The sequence below is a fragment of the Cylas formicarius genome, unplaced genomic scaffold (assembly GCF_029955315.1).
Source record: "Cylas formicarius isolate icCylForm1 unplaced genomic scaffold, icCylForm1.1 PGA_scaffold_8__14_contigs__length_24414737, whole genome shotgun sequence".
Classification (NCBI taxonomy): Eukaryota; Metazoa; Arthropoda; class Insecta; order Coleoptera; family Brentidae; genus Cylas; species Cylas formicarius.
In genome coordinates this window covers 22,832,891-22,851,697 of record NW_026844361.1, presented here as the reverse complement: position 1 = coordinate 22,851,697, position 18,807 = coordinate 22,832,891, and the positions used below count along the sequence as shown (strand labels likewise).

General features: G+C 35.4%; 1 protein-coding gene across 2 annotated transcripts in view; it reads left to right on the top strand.

The window, feature by feature from the left end:
* The window catches only part of LOC132705842 (lysosome membrane protein 2), a 75,285-nt gene that overhangs the window by 47,165 nt on the left and 9,313 nt on the right, over positions 1-18,807 (top strand). For both annotated transcript variants that reach the window (XM_060676762.1, XM_060676764.1), the window contains exons 4-8: positions 1,670-1,830; positions 13,702-13,840; positions 14,050-14,253; positions 16,284-16,539; positions 17,497-17,634. In XM_060676762.1, coding sequence (XP_060532745.1) covers positions 1,670-1,830; positions 13,702-13,840; positions 14,050-14,253; positions 16,284-16,539; positions 17,497-17,634 — 898 coding nt within the window. The remainder of the gene's footprint in view (positions 1-1,669; positions 1,831-13,701; positions 13,841-14,049; positions 14,254-16,283; positions 16,540-17,496; positions 17,635-18,807) is intronic.

The window sequence follows — 18,807 nt, the reverse complement described above, 5'->3', positions numbered from 1 at the left end:
ATAAGTAAGTTCACAAATTTTGTGGGGACACATGCTGAGAATTTTTTTTTACAGGGTGTTGCATATTTAAAGTACCAAAAATTTGTACCACGGTTGTTTTAAGCTACCAAATTTAAGGACCAAGTTCAGGACATTAAATTAGACTTTTACATCTATCCATTAAAATCGTTATTTTGTCGATACTGTAAAGAAATTGGCAGTATTCTTTACCAAAATGTAGCGAGATATAAAGAAAAACCAGAAATACATTTTTTTTTTAATTAAATATTTCGAAATACCCCCTCTTTTTGTAATAGTGTTGGTGAGGAAGCCCCGCTAATGCTAATGCTAATCTCGTGGTACTATTACTACAAATAACACCATCAAATTTTAACAATAATGACAAAAGGATGTTGTATAGATACATAAATAATAAAATAAACGGTTTGATACGGTTTACAAGAACTTTTCTACGTAAAAATGGATCACTATACGTTACTCAATAGATGATTAAAAATAGCCGTATAACAAATTTGAAAAAAGAGGTGCGATAATTCGATTATAAGGACGGAATGCGCACTGGTGCAGCAGAGTTGAAAATAAGATAACAATTATTATGTTTGCGATCTTTTAAACTTACTGAGTTAGAAAAAACTCATAAACATCATCGAAGAACTAAAACCAACACTCTTAAATTCAATTAAATTAGAAGAAAAAGGAAGAGAAAAATAAAAAAATCCGCAATTAAATTAAAAGAAAAATTAAATTATAAAAAAATATGACATTAAAAGAGAAAGAAAAATAAAAAAAACGCAATTAAATTAAAAGAAAAATTTAATTAGAAAAAAAGTTGACATTAAAAGTAAAAGAAAAATTTAAAAAAAATTCGGAAAGTAAACTTAAGACACGGTGTTGCCGAAACAATTGTCATGTCAAAATATATAATTTCTTTCAAATCTGAACTTTTAGTTCTTATTTATTTCGATTTTTAAACTAGTTTTAACTTTTAGTTAAAGTAAAGACTATGATAAATTTTATTTTAAGCATAGACAAACAAAACGAAAAAATTACGGTAGATAGTGAGAAAATAATGTTTTTTCAATGAGTAGATAAACTCAAAGAACATATTGTCAGAATCAGGAAAACCCGTGGATTTCTTTTTTAGATCTTGGAGATGTGCGTGGGTTCGACTTCTGCCAGTGACTTGTTTATTGTTTCTTTTTATTAGTTAAAGTTTTTTTTAAGTACACCAAACATTCATTAGTGTATTTAAGGGATTGCGTTGTTCCTGTGATCTTATTTTACCGTGTTATATTTTTCACTAATTTTATTTTAACAAACTGCACTAAGATTTCTTTAACTGCGTTGAACCGTTTTATTGTAAACAATAAATATTTCAACAAAACATATTTACTTTATCTGGATGTTAAATCAATTCGATTTAGTTTGTTAATTTAAATCAATAAGTTAAAACATGAAGCGTTGTCGAACAAGGGCCGATTTGGTTAGGCTGATGGTTAGGCCAACCGGCTACGTATTCTCAGGTCGCCACAAAGCTTTTTGTGATGTGAAATCGATATTCGCTAAAATATTGTTTTTGAAAAAAAGCCGATTTCCGAGGTTTTAAAAGTAAAATGACGATATAACTGAACGGCCGACAAGGCGCCGTAACATTTTTGCTCTGTTTCAGAACCTAAAGCTTCGAGAGGGGTCTCTCAGCTTCCACTATTGGCAAAAGCCGGGCGTCATACGACTCACCAAAGTGTACATATTTAACGTAACGAATCCCGACGCGTTCCTCGCGTCGGGCGAAAAGCCAAAGCTACAAGAAATAGGACCCTTTACTTATAGGTAAGGTATACGCGAGCGTGCTTCCGCAATGTCTGGCCGAGCCAACTGCGGGTTTACGATCAAGGCCGCAAATACGGGACCGACCGAGGCCGTTTGAGATGCTCTTCTAAGCGCGGCGCCGCCGCCTTTCGTGGGTACTTGCTACACGCTCACGTCGCCGTTCATTGATGCGGTACGCGCGGATATTGCGCGGCAATGACAGTGAATTCTTTCCGTGGCAGTCATTGATTTCGACTCAGCCTCGCGGTGGTCCGTGACGGGGCGAACTCGCGAATGAATTATTTAATCGACGCCGCCGTTGACGGCACGCGCGCAAAGGGATGCCGCCGTTTGACAGTCGAGACACACGTTCAGTCGTTTATTGTAATTGCCGCTACGTGCCGCTGGTGTTACGTAGTGCCCCGACCCTAACTTATACGCACCTATTGCATGCTTCTTGGTTTTTGACGGCACAACGGTTAGATGTTTTGTTATGGGTAATAATTATATGGATTCCATGGTCTTTTAGGTTCCTTCTTGGGGCAATAAGGGTTTCTGAGAATTATGTTAAATCTCATTTTTATTTTGCTAGTCTTCCGATAATGCCGGTACCTTTAATCTTTATACGCTGTAGCCTTAATGAAATCCATAGAAATAAGACACTTAGATATTCACAACTTTTCCACAAGAAATTCTCATGACCCCCGAGTACCTCGCATTTTACAAAGCTTTCAGCGAAAAAGTTTTTCAGAGGACTATCAAGGCAATGTTTATTAATAATTGCTTTTCTAGCAAATAAATTCTAATTGGAGTCATTTCTCCGACTAAAATCCTGCATCCAACTGGAATCCTGCAGGCGTTTCGCCATTGGCACTTGGCGTCTTCAATGCTCGCGCTCCGAAAACACTTCGAATGTTCGAAGTGTCTGAATATATTGTCAACACGCACGGCATTGGCACTGATATCAGCCGACACATCTACCTGGTTTAACCGCTTACCAAGACGGTATACTTTAAGAAATACCATACCCTTTAGGTCCGTTTACCCTAAATGAAATTTAATAATCGTCGTACCATTTCCTTGAAAACGCAGTTCTTCCAAATTGAGTTTGCTTTTAACGATATTGCCGATTGAAAATGAAACTCTAATTTCAACCCAACACCATCTCCGAGGTCACTGTAACGAAGTACATTTTAGTGTAACGGGTCAGATCAAATTGATCTGGAAATGATTTTATTATGCGTTAATAAAATCCTTCCAGTCAGTTATTTCTTTGCTGTAATTTTAGAAAAATTAACAAACAAAATTCCTGTGTCAATTTACGACATCCAGTAATGAACTAGATAGTCATGCTATGGCATAACTGCTCTGCACGATTGCTCTGACAGGACTTTACCACTGCTCTCTTAAGTATAACTGACAATATATTAATGCGACTGACTAATTTTGGTAAATCATGAATTGCTATTCGCAATTTTGCATTTCATTGGTTTTCCATCTAATTAGAAATGAATTAAACACTATTTAGAGGATAAAGTTCAATGTAAAACAATTATATGGAGTATCACAGGCGACAATTTTGGGCATTTGTCAAGCGTTTGTGGCTTATCCGCATAGACCAATGACTTCACATAGCCCTACAGAGAGTAGTCTAGCGGTGTTAAATCTCAAGATCTTGGAGGCCAATTCACAGGTCCAAAAATTAGGCGGTCACCAAACGTGCCTTTCAATAAATCGATTGTGGCACGAGCTGTGTGACATGTTGCGCCGTCTTGTTGAAACCACATCTCCTGGACATCATGGCTATTCAATTCAGGAATGAAAGAGTTAGTAATCATTGCTCTGTACCGATCACCATTGACTGTAACGTTCTGGTCATCATCGTTTTTGAAGAAGTACGGACCAATGATTCCACCAGCCCACAAAGCGCACCAAACAGTCAGTTTTTCTGGATGTAACAGGATTAGCTTGGCTCCAAATGCGGCAGTTTTGTTTGTTGACGTAGCCATTCAACCAGAAGTGCGCTTCATCGCTAAACAAAATTCGCTTATGAAAATCGGGAACAACGGCCATCTCGTTTTGGGCCCATTCGACGAATCTACGCCTTACTTGATGATCGTTTGGCTTCAATTCTTGCACGAGTTGGATTTTGTAAGCACGTAAACCAAGATGCTTCCGCAAAATCTTCCATAAAGTGGACTCATTCGGGTCTTCCTCAATGCTACGCTCTACAGCAGCAATAGCTTCTTCTGTACGCACCGTACGGCGTCTCTGGGGATGCGAGTTATCAATAAGAGTAAAGTAATGGTTAATTGAATTAACTGCTCTGATGGACGATTTTGTCGACGATAAAATGGGCGCAGTGCGCGATACGTATTCCGCACAGAACCATTATTTTCGAAATAAAATTGCACTATTTGCAAGCGTTGTTCAGGCGTGAGTCTGTTCACGATGAATTGCCAAACCAAACTGAGAATAAATCACTTAACAGCTGTTAAATCGGTCGCCATCTTGAACAGTAATGCCAATGCATCTACGTTCGTGTCTGACAAGGAGAATTCGATATCGTCAGATGTGCACGATCTTAATTTAAGTTCATAAAAAATGTTTCACTTGATCTAATAAATATTTCTTGTTTAAAATTTTCCGAAACAATATGAAAACATTATCAGCTGGCTTATTTAAGTATCAAAATGAAGTATTCCTTTAAAATTAATATTTGATATGTAATTTTTTTACAATTTAATTATTATTATAAACAGTTTTCTTAAGTTAATATTGTAGCAGTGACTCCTTTTCTTTTTCTCTGTACTGTGCACTTTTTGTAGCATTAGCTCAGTTTCGGTGCTGAATTAGGCTTTTTTTAAATTGAATTTTAACCTCTTTTTTGTAATATTGGTTAGTTTATATACTGTTGCTGATTATGCAAATCCTTAAACCAAACAAACTGCTATTATTATTATTATTATTATTATACGATTACATCTCAGCTCTCACTGGTCTGTTTTCACCCGAGGCTTTGCTTGCTGCGGGCTCTCTGAACTGTCTGTCTGTCTGTCCGTATTCCACGATGTTCGGTGGAAGTCCGATCTTTTTTAAATTTTTGGAGAAGTTTTTGGAGACAATTCCCTCCACGGAAATTACAAATGGATAGATAAACACTTTATTTTAAAAATTTTCGTATTTTTGTATTTTTTCTGTTTCAGTTTTACTGATATTGTGGGAGAGTAGATTATGAAGGCATTTTTCTTTTCTTTGTCTATAACAACGATATCGGGTTTATTGTAGTCCACTGTTCTATCCGTTGTAATAGGTCTATCCCAGTACAGTACAGCTCTGCCATGTTCGAGTACAGCCGAGGGCTGGTATTTATAATACGGTTGGTATGTTTCTAGAAGGCCATACATTAAGGCTAGTTGGAGGTGCATAATTTTAGCAAGTTGGTTTCTGCAGTTGTCCTCCACGTTGAGTTGGAGACAGTGTTTTTTCTGTCTTGAATAGCCATAATAAAGCCGCCAGTCTCGGGATATAGATGCCAGCGTTCAACCAAGCCAGCGAGGCGACCTTATCGATGTGATCTGCATCCAGACTTCTGAGGAATTTTCCATGTAGAGTTTGTTGTCTCCACAAAGTTTGGTTCTCCTGTCTCGTGTTCAGATCAAACGTGATTTCTCGGTGCTGCAAATTAAGTGGCGTGAACCCTTTGTCCTCCTCGGCGATCAAATGTATTAAGCGGTTCTGCGAGTCTAGAAGTCGCATAGACTATAGATGGTCACTAGACCTCTGCTTCCGCTTTTTCTGGGAAGATAAAGCCTTTTTACCGATGAATTTGTGTGCAAGCATCGGAATTTTGTCATCAGACGGCGGGTTAGTCTGTCTAACTCATCAAGGTCCGATTCGGACCATTTCAATATCCCAAAAGTGTACGTGAGTACAGGAATAGCCCAGGAATTGATAGCTGTGACCTGATTCTTGGCGGTGTTTAATACTTTGGTAATCCTGCTCTTGTATTTTTCGGTAAATACTTTTTTCAATTCGTAGGTTTTGAGTTATCCCTAAATATTTATAGGTTTCATGAGGTGGAGCTCATCAATATCCCGATACGGCTCCTCCGCATCTGCAACACCCCGTCTGTTAATCTTGATTTGTCCAGCCCTAAAGATATACAGATGTCTTGTGAGAAAGTCCTCACTGCTTCAATCAGCGCTTGGAATCCCGTTCGGCTCTCGCTGTAGAGCTTCAGATCGTCCATACGGGATAGCTTTGTCTTTCTCTATTGTTGATTTTATATCCAATGCCGAAGTCATTCAGAAGGGTTGACAGTGGGTTCATTCCCAAGCAGAACCACAACGGTGATAAAGTGTCACCCTGAAATATGCCTCTAGTTATGTTTACTTTTCCAGCGCTGTTATTGTTTAGCAAAATGTTGGACTTCCATGTACCCATCATGTGTTTAAGCACATTTCTCACTTTGGGGCATATGTTATATACTTCTAGCACTTTTATGAGCCAATCATGAGGGACTGAGTCGAAAGGTTTGCTGTAGTCAATGTAACATATATTTAAGTTCCTTTTCCTAGTTTGAACCTGTTTTAGGACTACAGCGTCAATGGTTAATTGATGTTTACATCCATTATTATTATTATTGTTTTTTTTGTTATTATTATTAAATAGTAAACCTTGGGTTCATTATCGTTACTGCTAACTGCACTTAGGGAATTAATGTAGTGTAATTGACCTAACACATATCACATACACAATTTGATAAACGTGCTCGAAATTTGATAAACGACTAACTTAGACAATATTTCTGACAAATACGTGAACCATGACACCAAGTTGAACACCATCACTCCGCAAATATGTTAATTTATCGACCAGATATTCCAACCCATTTTCATAAATCGATTCCATACTTGATTTGTGATTTGAGGTCAGATCGGACCCATTTTAGCTCACAGTATGATTTCGTTGACCGCATATTGCGGAATACCCAAATATGTTTGATCCGACAATCCAGTTATCGGCAGGAGGCGACTTAACGGTACTCGTGCAGCAAGTCCCGTTTTGCGGTAATTGCGATCGGTCGGCGATGATAGTGAGATATCCGCATTAAGAACTGCAAATATCTAAGGAAAACGTGGGAAAAAAACATCTTTAATTGTAGCGGTAAGGGAAAACTTAAATGAAACCCCCGCTACAGGTTTAGCAGCAAATTTTTAAACATTTTAGAAGTACGGAAAATTTCTCAAACAAAGAGCAAGTACGCACATACACGCACATATGATATATTTAATAATTGGCACAAGATATATTTACTTTTTTTTGTGATATAAACTACGGAAAATCAGAATTTTAAGGAGAACATATGAAATAACTATTGGTAGAATGCACAAATTCTTAAATTTGTTACAAAACATAAATCACCCCCGCGGTGAAAGCCAATGATTTTTATTTAACAAAACAGCAATCATGTGAACCCTCTGTACCCTCCCTATACCTATGAGTTTAAAACTACGATAATTTTTTTAAATTCATTGTTCCTAAAAATATTGTTTTTTACCCTCCCTATACCTATGAGTATAAAACTACAATAATTTTTAAATTGATTGTTCCTAAAGAAGCTGTTTTTTTCGTCAAAAAAATTAAGTTATTCGAGTTTTAACAAAGTCAAACAAAATATCTATTAGCTTACAACTTAGGACATGCACTGCATAAATACCCATCACTTGTTATTTCAAAAATAGAACGTTTTTAACTGAAATGTATCTTGTTTAGTATCTTATATATTTATATATATATATATATATATATATATATATATATATATATATATATATATATATATATATATATATATATATATATATATATATATATATATATATATATATATATATATATATATATATAATTAATTAGATATTGCAATACATAACGTCGGTAAAAATATATTATCATGGATTGTTATTAATTTCGCAGGGCTGCGGCGTTGACAATGTCGCGGCAGAAAACATACCGATCGTCGTGATTTTTCCTTATATCATTATAAGCCAGCGTGAAGAAAATGCTGAGAAGACTCATAAAATTAAAATTTTAATTATTATTTCATTTAATTTAATTACCATGAAAAAAATTGTTAATGAATCGAACTTGCTGACGTTTCGCCAATCACCTCGTCGGCTTCTTCCGATCCAAACCGGAAGTTTCTTTGATAAATCGAAAATTTAATTTACATTGAAACCGACAAACTTGATAGTATTAAAGGAACTTTAATATCGTGAGCAATGCTCGGGGCAACACAGCTGATAATTTTGTTTTGTGTTCTGTGTGTTGGTTTTGTTAAAAACCTTTAAACACGTACAAAACAAATACAAACGCGATATTTAAGAAAAAAGTGCGGGACTTTCAAAGGGTCTCCTCTGTCGGCGGCGTCAAAGTAACCCTACTTTAAATTCCAAGCAAGATCCCGAGTACAAATTTAGGTCAGTGGACACTTTCGTTTGCTTCTTCTTCTTCTTGAATTCGGCGTGGCCCTGATCATCATATATACGATCCCTAACAACTAATTGTTCGGACGATGTACGAAATAATAAGAAAACATTTATACTTATTTTAAATTGATTTTTTTTGCCTTTTCGATTGAAAAATGAAATCACGCACTTATTTTTATACCAAAAAGTGCTATCGTAATGAATTATTTTTTTATTTCACATAAATTACATAACAAAATATCAAAAACATACCGAATTTGCTGACAAATAAGTATTCGGACGCGTTTAAATCTTTTAGTTTAAATCGAACATTAATAAGAAGTAACATCACCTTTCGCGGCAATAACAGCTTTTTGTGCCTTTAATGCTGGAACTGTACGCTGAGGATTGTTACGCAAAGTCTTTTTCATCCGATGCCATAAAGTTTCAATAACATTCACTACTTGGTGGCCATATTATGGTCCCCAAAGCACTTTTTTGTTGTTTTCGCAGTTGTTGAAATATAAAATTTTCATTTCCAAAAGTTCGTCCCATTGATGGAATCAAACTTCTTGATAAAATTTGTTGGAATTTTTCTGCATTTATAGTACCATCAATGAACTCGTAGTTGCCAACCCCTTTACCACTCACACACCCCCATATCATAATCCCCTGAGGAAATTTTACCGTCCGCTTTAGACAATCTTTGTGAACAGCTTGTGATTTTGTACGAATCACCCTTTTTCGAAAATCGCCTAGACACACATCAAATTTTGATTCGTCGCTGAAGATAACGTTACTCCGCGTTTTCGTTGTCCAGGATATTTTAGATTTTGCGCAATCCAAACGTTTTTTCTTCTGAATATACGGTAATAATGGTTTTTCCTTTGCCTCTCATAAAAGTATGCATCCATTATCTACAACATTCCCTGGAGACATTTAAGTTTAAGTAAGAGCCTTCGTCTGCTAGTTTTGCAAATCTTGACCAGAATACGACGATCTCTTTCAGTGATTTTACGGGGTCGGCCTGAACTTTTACCGCGAACGCTAACACCATATGTCTCTAAATACTTTTTTATAATTTCCCTGACTGTTGAATTTGCAATACTCAAGTCATTTGAATTTTTTTGCATTTTACCTCTGCAGTACTGAGGTATGATAATTTCTCGCACTTTTCTGTTTGTTACAACACCACGCGTCATTTTCTTGTCAACTATTATACAAACTTGAAAGATACAACCCGAACTGACATCTCATTTATCTAAGCACGCTACATTTTACCATCAATGCATGAGTACCATTGATTTCTTGGTCAATATACATTCGCGTCCGAATATTTATTTGTCAGCAAATTTGGTATGTTTCCGTTATTTTGCTATGTAATAATATATATAAAAATGTTATTTTTATCATTTTTTACATCGTCCGAACATTTAGTTGTTAGGGCTCGTATACTTCGACTGATGAGATGCGAAACTAACCAAAACTAAATCCAAACTCAACATTTTGTGAGCAAATAGTTTATTGGGCCGCCACGTATCCACCGGAATGCTGACCAACTTTCGTCTGAGAACGGTGTCGTTTTTTGTACTCCTCCGATAATAATTGCCTTCGATTTGTTTTTTGGGATGATTACGTATATATGCGTCGGTATGCGCCAGCATTATACAAGATTATAATTTCTCGCGAGCAACAGTTATATCCTTTTCCTGGTCGCGAATGGTGGTATGGAAACTGCTGTTAGAATCGACGGGAATTAACGCGTCCGCCGCCGGGAAAGGGACGGACCAAATTAAACCGAGACCTGAGCACGCGGCTGTCCGTCGTCCCACAAACACACTTTTCGATAACCGGGAATTACGTAAATTGCGCGAGGCCGGTCAAAAGACTTCCGATTCAAAACAACTCTCCGGCCCATTACGTAATTACTTTCACATTATTTCGAGATTACGATTCGGAGGATTACAAACGCGGTTACGCACGTTGATTGGCGGGGTTATTTCGGGTTAGACCAAAGATAAAAGAAGTCAGTTTCGGGTAGATCAACTGTCGCGCATCCACGCCCAAAGTTTCCGATTTTTATGGATTGTGGAACTACTGATCTTTTTTTTCGGGAATCTTGGAATAACACTTTTTTATACTACCATCTGTAAAATACCTAATTACCAATCGACTTAGCGTGCGGGAAACGTGCATCCGAAAAGAATTTTCAGTCGTATATATTCGAATTTTTCAGAGGCATTTGATAGGGTTAACCATAACTTTTGATATCAAAATTAAGTGACCTTACTTTTGGCGGAAAGTTTTTAAATTGTTGACTACCTAGATCCTTTTCCCAGCGAGAGCAAAGGGTGAGAATCAACTGTCTGACATCTGTACGTTGAGAACCAAATGGAGTCGCTGTTATTATTGGGATTCCTCGAATCGCTGAGTATCGTATTCGGATATTCCTTGAAGAGAGTTATATGTAAATTGGACATGACAAACTCATAACAATTTATTATATAATACATATTATTATTAAATAATGATAGATAAGACTCTACAGTTACAAGATGTTATTCAAAATATTTTTAAGAAATTGTCAACTTACCGGTCAGTTAAGAATGATGGTCCATTGACGAGTCCGAACACTAGGTGTACCTCAGGGTTCGCATTTTGGTCCTGTTTTCTTCGATTAATATAGTTACGATATCGATTGATTTGTTAGGTTTGCGACGCTTTTGGAGTTAGCTAGTCTACATTAAATGCCTAAGTTATAATTATTATTATTATAAATTATTATGTTATAATGAACAAAGCTGTGCGTTTCGTAGTTACGGATGAAAGGAATAAACGTATTCGCATAAATTTTACATTTTTATTGAATCGATTAATTTCTAAAAAGCAAACTTTACATTTACATTCATTACAGTCATTTTACACTCCGATAACTCGATACGCATTTGATAAAATACTCCTGCAACTCTACTTCAGTTCTGTAGGTAACAGTAGAAAAAGTAGGAAATCATATTTTGTGACCAATAAATAATAAAACACATTAGAGGGAAGTTAAAGCACCTCGAACATAAAATTTAAACTGAACCATCGTGGGAAACATCTAAAACGGATATAAATTATGCAATAAGAAAATTCAGGTCCGTATTTAAGATTTTTAAGCTAATGAATAAAAAATTAAGTTTTGAATTCATGATATTGAACAGGATAACTCTAATAATTTTTTAGACTTAACTATTACGAAAGTGCAAAACAAATTAGATTTTTCAATATATCATAAACCTTCACACACGGACACAGTCATACATAACAGCTCAAATCACCCTTATACACATAAAATGGCTGCATTTACTCTTTTATACACAGACTTCTTAATACGCCACTCTTAACAGAAAATTACAACAAAGAACTTAATATCATTAAACAAATAGCACTGAACAACGGCTACAATCCGTCCATTATAGATAAAATTATAAATAGAAAACAAATACGGACAACAGTAAACTCTATTTATCCGAAACCAAATACAGAACACGAACAATTTAAAAGCGAAAAAGTTTCAAAACATTTGTCAAAATGTGGTTTAAAAATAGCTTTCAGAACTAACAACACAATAGGAAAATATTTAAAAAACAATAAATCGAAATGTCCAAAATACCAAAAATCAGGTGTCTACAGGTTGAAATGTGGATCTTGTCCTAAAATTTATATTGGACAAACAGGTAGATCCTTCAAGAAACGCATTAACGAACATATAAGAGCGTTTAAAAACAATAGTCTAGATTCTAATTATGCTACACACTTAAACACAGAAAAACACATTTTTGACGACAATTTTGATACATTACATTACATTAAAAAGTAGAAAATTAAATTTATTGGAAGCCATGGAGATCAACAAAATGAGACATTCAAATGTATTGCTTAACGATCAATTAGATTTAAATACCGCTTTACTGAACTTAAATTCTCGCAACAAGACACGGTGTTGTCGAAACAATTGTCATGTCATAATATATAATTTCGCTAAAATCTGAACTTTTAGTTCTTATTTATTTTCATGAAAAAGTATTTGCAAAATTAAAATATTTTCATATTGAGGAAGATTTTTCAAGTCTCAAAACATCGAAAACGGGACATTCGGTACATCGCGTCGTTTGCAATCGTAATCGAATGCAATAAGCCGAGCGATACTCTAGCCCTAAGAGAAAACGCAGATTATGTCGCAACTTACGTTCGCTCGCTGCTGATATTTTGACGCTTATGTATTTAACGTGTCGCCTCAATTACGGGCAATTGTAAACGCTTTGTTTATCGTTTTTTACGATATTTATACATAGACTTAAGCTGCGAGCATGCACGGGGGAATAATTAGGAGTGCCAGTGTTATTTAATTTCGATCAACGATTGATTTATCAGTCGCAAATTGGCGAAAGATTGTTGCGATATGGTTGTGGGTCAAGGACGGTCACTCGCAAAACCTCATCTGAATAGATGAGCGTCGAGGTTAACAATTTCCAACCTCAAATAAAAAATTCATCTACAACATTTTGCCAACGACTTTGATAGTTTGTTGCTCATCGATTTATAAAGTTGGTTCTTTCGACTGACCGACAAGTCGAAAGCTTCATATGACGTTAGTTGGTTATCAATGGTCTATGATCTTTATTCTGTTTGCTCACATATTGTTGATACAATTTGGAGGTTGGATGAAGTTAGTTATGCGTTAGCTATAGGTTAGGATTTGATCTTACTCGGCGGGTTAATTTCATTCACTAACTATATCGATATTGTCACTTTATTATTTGTCACTGCAGGTGGTCTGATATATAATGAAGTGAAATTTGTAGTCACACATCTTCTGGATTTCTTCCGTGTCGGATGTTGACTCTATTTCTTTTGCAAAATACTTTTAAAAGATGGTCATTTTTTTTCTATGGTTCTCCGTTGCAGAGGCAGTATTTGTTTTACTTTTAAAAATAGAACTTTACGTGAAAATCTGTGTTTTCTTTATTTGAGATTCCATACACGTCAATTATTCAAAACTCGTCGACGTGTCGATGTTCGAACATCCCTCCAAAATTTGGCGTACAATGTTCACGCCAAAATGTCGCCTGTCGACTGGCGAAAAGTTTCTAAACTCATTAGGTATTCCGCGGTGTTATCGTCTACGGATGACGCACATTTATAGTTCGGCTTATCTTTGCGCAAATCTGCGGCTTTGTTAAAATGTAAAAAAAGAACGCCGCTCCCAAGCGTTTTTTTCTTTAATTTCGCTAGTCGCCTACACAACAATTATTACGTTTCCGTATAGACTAAATATCCAAGTTGTATATGCGTTTCCGCGTCGAGATACGGCGAAGGCCGCGCCTGTATCTCTTAAAAATGTCTATATTATTTTTCTCGTCCGTTTCGGTTTCAGAGAAGATATGGAAAAAATCAACATCAAGTTCCACGACAACGGGACCGTATCTTTTCAGCACAAAAAGATCTTAAAGTTCGTCCCAGAGCTCAGCGTAGATCAAAACTTGAAGATCACCGTACCGAATATTCCGCTGCTCGTAAGTCGTTTTTCAAATCGCTTTTGAAACCACACCACACTGTTCTTTAGTGCAAGTGCGTTGAGATGGCTTATTGGTAATTTGTCGCTAGTGCCATCTTTTGACGAATGGTGGAACCTGCTTTTCCAAGTCTGTTTCTCCTTAATTCGACAAAAGATGGCGCCACACGCTCGCGATTTGCATTAGGCGGCTTTTTTCTTTCACTGTAGACGCTGTCGACGCAGTCTAACAACTTGGGGTGGTTCGTGCAGAAAGCAATCTCGGTGATGCTGAACATGGGATCCGTCAAACCGTTCGTCAGCGTCACTGCGGACGAGCTGGTGTTCGGCTACGACGACAGCCTTGTCAATTTGGCGCACAACTTCTATCCGAAGAAGAAGAGGCCGGCCGCCAAAATGGGTTTGCTCATAACGGTCGGTAAAAATGCTTATCCCTACATTCCCACTTTTATTTTAACAACTTCAATAACATTTTTTACGCGCACAATGAGGTAGTCGACATTAATTTCCGTGTTTTTTCTAAATATACAGTGTGTCCAATAGGATGAGATAGCATGGAGATATGGGAAATTCGAAAAATTATGAAACGTTGGATTTCCTACCTTTGTAAAGCCCCAAAATACAGCTACGATTATTACATCATTAGAACATTTATTTTATGGAAAACAGATGTTTTTGCACATACTTAATAAATTTTAAAATTTTAAGATTTTTTAAAAAATTTTAAACAAAATATCTTTCTTACTGATTACATTGGAACAAATAAAATTATAATTTAAATTTATGAAATGTAATTCAATAATTAATACATGTTGTTCGTTAATTAATATTGTTGGTAGTTGATATTTTATTAATATCGCACCTTTTAAAATGTCAAACTTATTCTCAAAAGAAAAAATGCATCGTTGATACATCTTTTAAAAGCATTTTTTATGCTAATACAATAATTAAAATATTCCATATGGGCTCATAGGAAAATTTAAAATCGATGATCTATCTCAAAAAATATGAAAAAAGTCTGTTTTCCTTTTTGTTATCATATTCTTCTTAAAAATGTGTTTTGATAATGTATTAATTATGAGCATTTTGGACTGAAATTCTTAGAGTTTTTCAATTATTTATTAAAGTAATGATTGTTATTATTACTGTACCTACCTTAATTAAATTAAGTTTTATTTTTCGTCTTAAAATTAGGCATTCCTGCCTTCCTTTTGTCAGACAGATCAGAAAACAATTTGGAAATTAAAAACGAATAATACATTCAGTAACAATTTAATATTATGAAGGATGAACAGAGTTAATTAAACAAACAAATCTTTCAGAGAGTAATTTTTCAAAAAAAATTGGTATTCCAGAGTATACATCGATAATAGTTCCAAGGCTTGTTCCCGAAGGTCCGCACTTTCTTATTTTAAATAAACATGGTACGTTGTTATACATTTTTTAAATGAATTTATTAATTTCAATTAATTTATAGTTTTCATGCAGAACTTTCTGGGATACAGGGGACTTTTGATCTGCATACAAAGCTCTTACCTTAAATGAAACAAAATATTTATTAACGGTATAAACAAACTTAGGTAACGTAAACTATGAACGCAGGATTTCAATAAATAATAAATAAATTAAAAAATAAATCAGCAATAACTGAATTATTTATTTGAATGAAAAATTTTATTTTTTTTTTTGTTGTATTTCGGTAAGAAAGGAACAAAAAGTAATAAGCATATAGAAACTTAGCTCAGTCCAGGAAAATACTTCACTAAATTTCGTTGTTTCACAGAAGGAATGTTATTTTTCTACATATTTTTTAATCCCTATGTTGCGTTGGAAATTGGTGGACTGTATTTTCGTTGGTTCAAAAACTATAACGTTATCACTACATAAAAACTTTATTCCTTTTACTGCGGATTAGATAACAATACTAACAAGACTCGACAAAACAAAACATGGTCTCTATTCGTTCACCCCCGACATGCTTCTCCCTCTCCCACGCGGCCGTCGCAGGGAAATAATCGAGTATGTTGGGTTGCATACCGCACAAAACTAAACACCCTACAAGTCATATTTTTGATTTAACATAACTATATGAACCAGACAGTCAAAGCTTAGTAACGCAGAGTAAGCAAATATTGTTTTTACTTGCTCCTTATGTATATTTTTAAATTAATTTTTTTTTTTTTGGTTTTCGATGAGTTTTAGACCTATAGTTACCACATAGTACGATGGCACTAGTGGTGTAAAAACTGTAAAAGTGGAGATCATTTTCCCAGAACAATTTACAAGATTTGAGCATAAAAATCTAACTGAAACTTGTCGAAACGACGAAGTGTCAGCGGCCATGTTGGTTGTTGAACGCCTCCTTTGGTCTTATTGGTTGAATGCGAAATTTCAAATGAGCGCGTTTCATGGCACGCTGGGGTTTAAAGTTATTGCTTTCGCAGCGAAACGGCACGTTGCCCGAAGTGCACAACATCCAAACGGGGGCATCTGGCATGACCGACTTCGGCCTCATAACGAGCCTAAACGGCAAAACGACCCTGCCCTATTGGAACGATCCGCCATGCAATGACATTAGGGCGAGCGAGGGCTCGTTTTTTCCACCCAGACACTATACCAACGAGGACATCGTGTTCCTCTACGACAAGGACCTCTGCCGGACATTCCCGATGCAGTACCGCAAACTTGTCAACAAACACGGTGAGAATACGCGGTTTCCGTTATAGTAAAATGGCGTCACTTTTCAAAATTTTATTATTAGTTCTCGCCCCTCAATATCAATTTTGTTTATGACGTAGTAAATACTACAATTGCTATTAAAATCGAAGTATAAAAATGTAGATACGTCCAGTCGTAGTTTATACTACTATGCTTTTTAGGAGAATGCTATTTGTTTTTGCATTCACGGAAAAAATATAAGCTCTTCGAAGTCAAGCATCTACTTATTTTTAAAGTAAATACCACGCAGAATATACTAATACTTGTATTAGTAGCAGGAACTTTTTATTCATACATTCATTGAAAATTGGTTTTATATGTATGGTCTGTCCATAGATATGAGAAAGTGAGTGTAATGGACAATGCAAGTTATCACAAAGGCAACAATCCAAAACTACATGTATAATAACGACATTTATTTCCACGAAGATTATACCAAAAAGCAATTAATTGCGGTTCTACAAATCTGCCATTCGTCGTAACAATATTTTTCCCCGTGTTAACTCCAATGTCCTCAAACTTATAGAAACCGAAGTTTTCACCATCCCTCCACAAAGTTGGGCAAATTCTGTTAAACATATAGAAAAATCAGAACAATCGTATATCCATATTGCAAATAATATAGAACAAATAATAATTAGAACAGGCGATGATAGTGATAGTGATACTGATATATTATGTGAATAATTTTAAGTAATTTAAGTAGGTAATAAATATTGTTTAGTATCTTTTCTAACAAAACCCCAAATAATTAAATTCTAAGCAAAGTACGCACCTGTTCGGCCATATTTCATTCTTACAGCTTGCCCGGGTCTTTCCTTAATTTGTATCAGTTATTAGTCACTTATATCTACGAACAGACTTTACCTACGATCCCACAAGTTAACATGGAATTTATTAGCGCAAAGTAGATTATTTAATTGTATAATTTCTTCGCAGGTATCAGCGCCGGTCTGTACACCCCGGCAGACAACATCTTCGAGTCGGTGCAGGACAATCCGGACAACAAGTGCTACTGTCCGGGCAACGAGTACTGCCCCCCCAAGGGATTGCAGAACATAAGCCCGTGTCAGTACGGTACGTTGTCGGCAAGTATTGGCCGTATGGCCTGAGAAAAAAATGTTTCCTGGAACGGCCGCTAGATGGCGCACCTTGTACGGCGAATACAAAACTTTGCTTAGGGAAGAGGGAAAACTGAACTTGAGAAAAAACAAAAAAATAGGAATAAACATCGGTGTCATCGCAAAAACAGAAAATATTTTAAATCGTTCGCGCTGAAACCACTTGCTTACGTATTTCAATTTTTCATATGTAACTCCTTATACAGTGTGTCCCACTTAATAACAGTTTAGTTTTTAGTTAAGTCTATAGATATTGAAATATATAATTTGAAATTAAACTTGGCCTACAAACAAATTGGTTTGGTATAGAGTGGCCACCCCCTCAACGTTGTATCTATTATTTATTTATTTATTTATTTATAAAAAGCTTGCTTATAATTTTTATTAACAAATGACCACACTGTCCTACAAATAAACTGGTAGGATTTTTCAGCCCTACGCTTTAAAGTTGTTGACCTCACCGTAATACGTAATTCATCAGCAACTGTGGGACACCAAAATTAAATGAAACTTTATCACATTTTCTATCTAAATCGATTAATGTCCTACATAAAAAGAGGTAGATTTCGCTAGTCCGACAAAAAATAGGCTGCAAGTTCGCCTCTTGAACATTATCCCTGCTTAACCTCTGAATTACGGTCTAACCTATAAATTTAGTTGAGCGTTTAACTTTTTTTTTGTTCTTAAAATATTCCTACAGCCATTATCTATGATGCTATGAGTTTAATTAAGTTGTTTCATTATTATTTATAATAAATCAACATTTATTTTTTTTTTCATATTTTTTGTCACGCCGGATTTTTTTTTACTTGTTTTTAACTCATATCAGTATCATGACAGTATTTGATCGATAAACTTTTGAAAAAGTAAGTAGGTGATTATATGGGTGAAGTGAAAGAGGAGAGGGTAAATAAATCAAAATTTTATTTTGTTGACTTTAATATATTGCACCCATTCATTATAATACAAGTATTATAATCCATGAAAATTATGAAAAAAATATGCCGTTATTCGTGAAACAATCATTCATTTTTTACTTTTTTTTTTCTTTTCACTTAAACGACAAAACGAAAATAAAAAAATTCAACATTTTCATTTTACATTTACTTAAAAAATGAAGCATAAACTT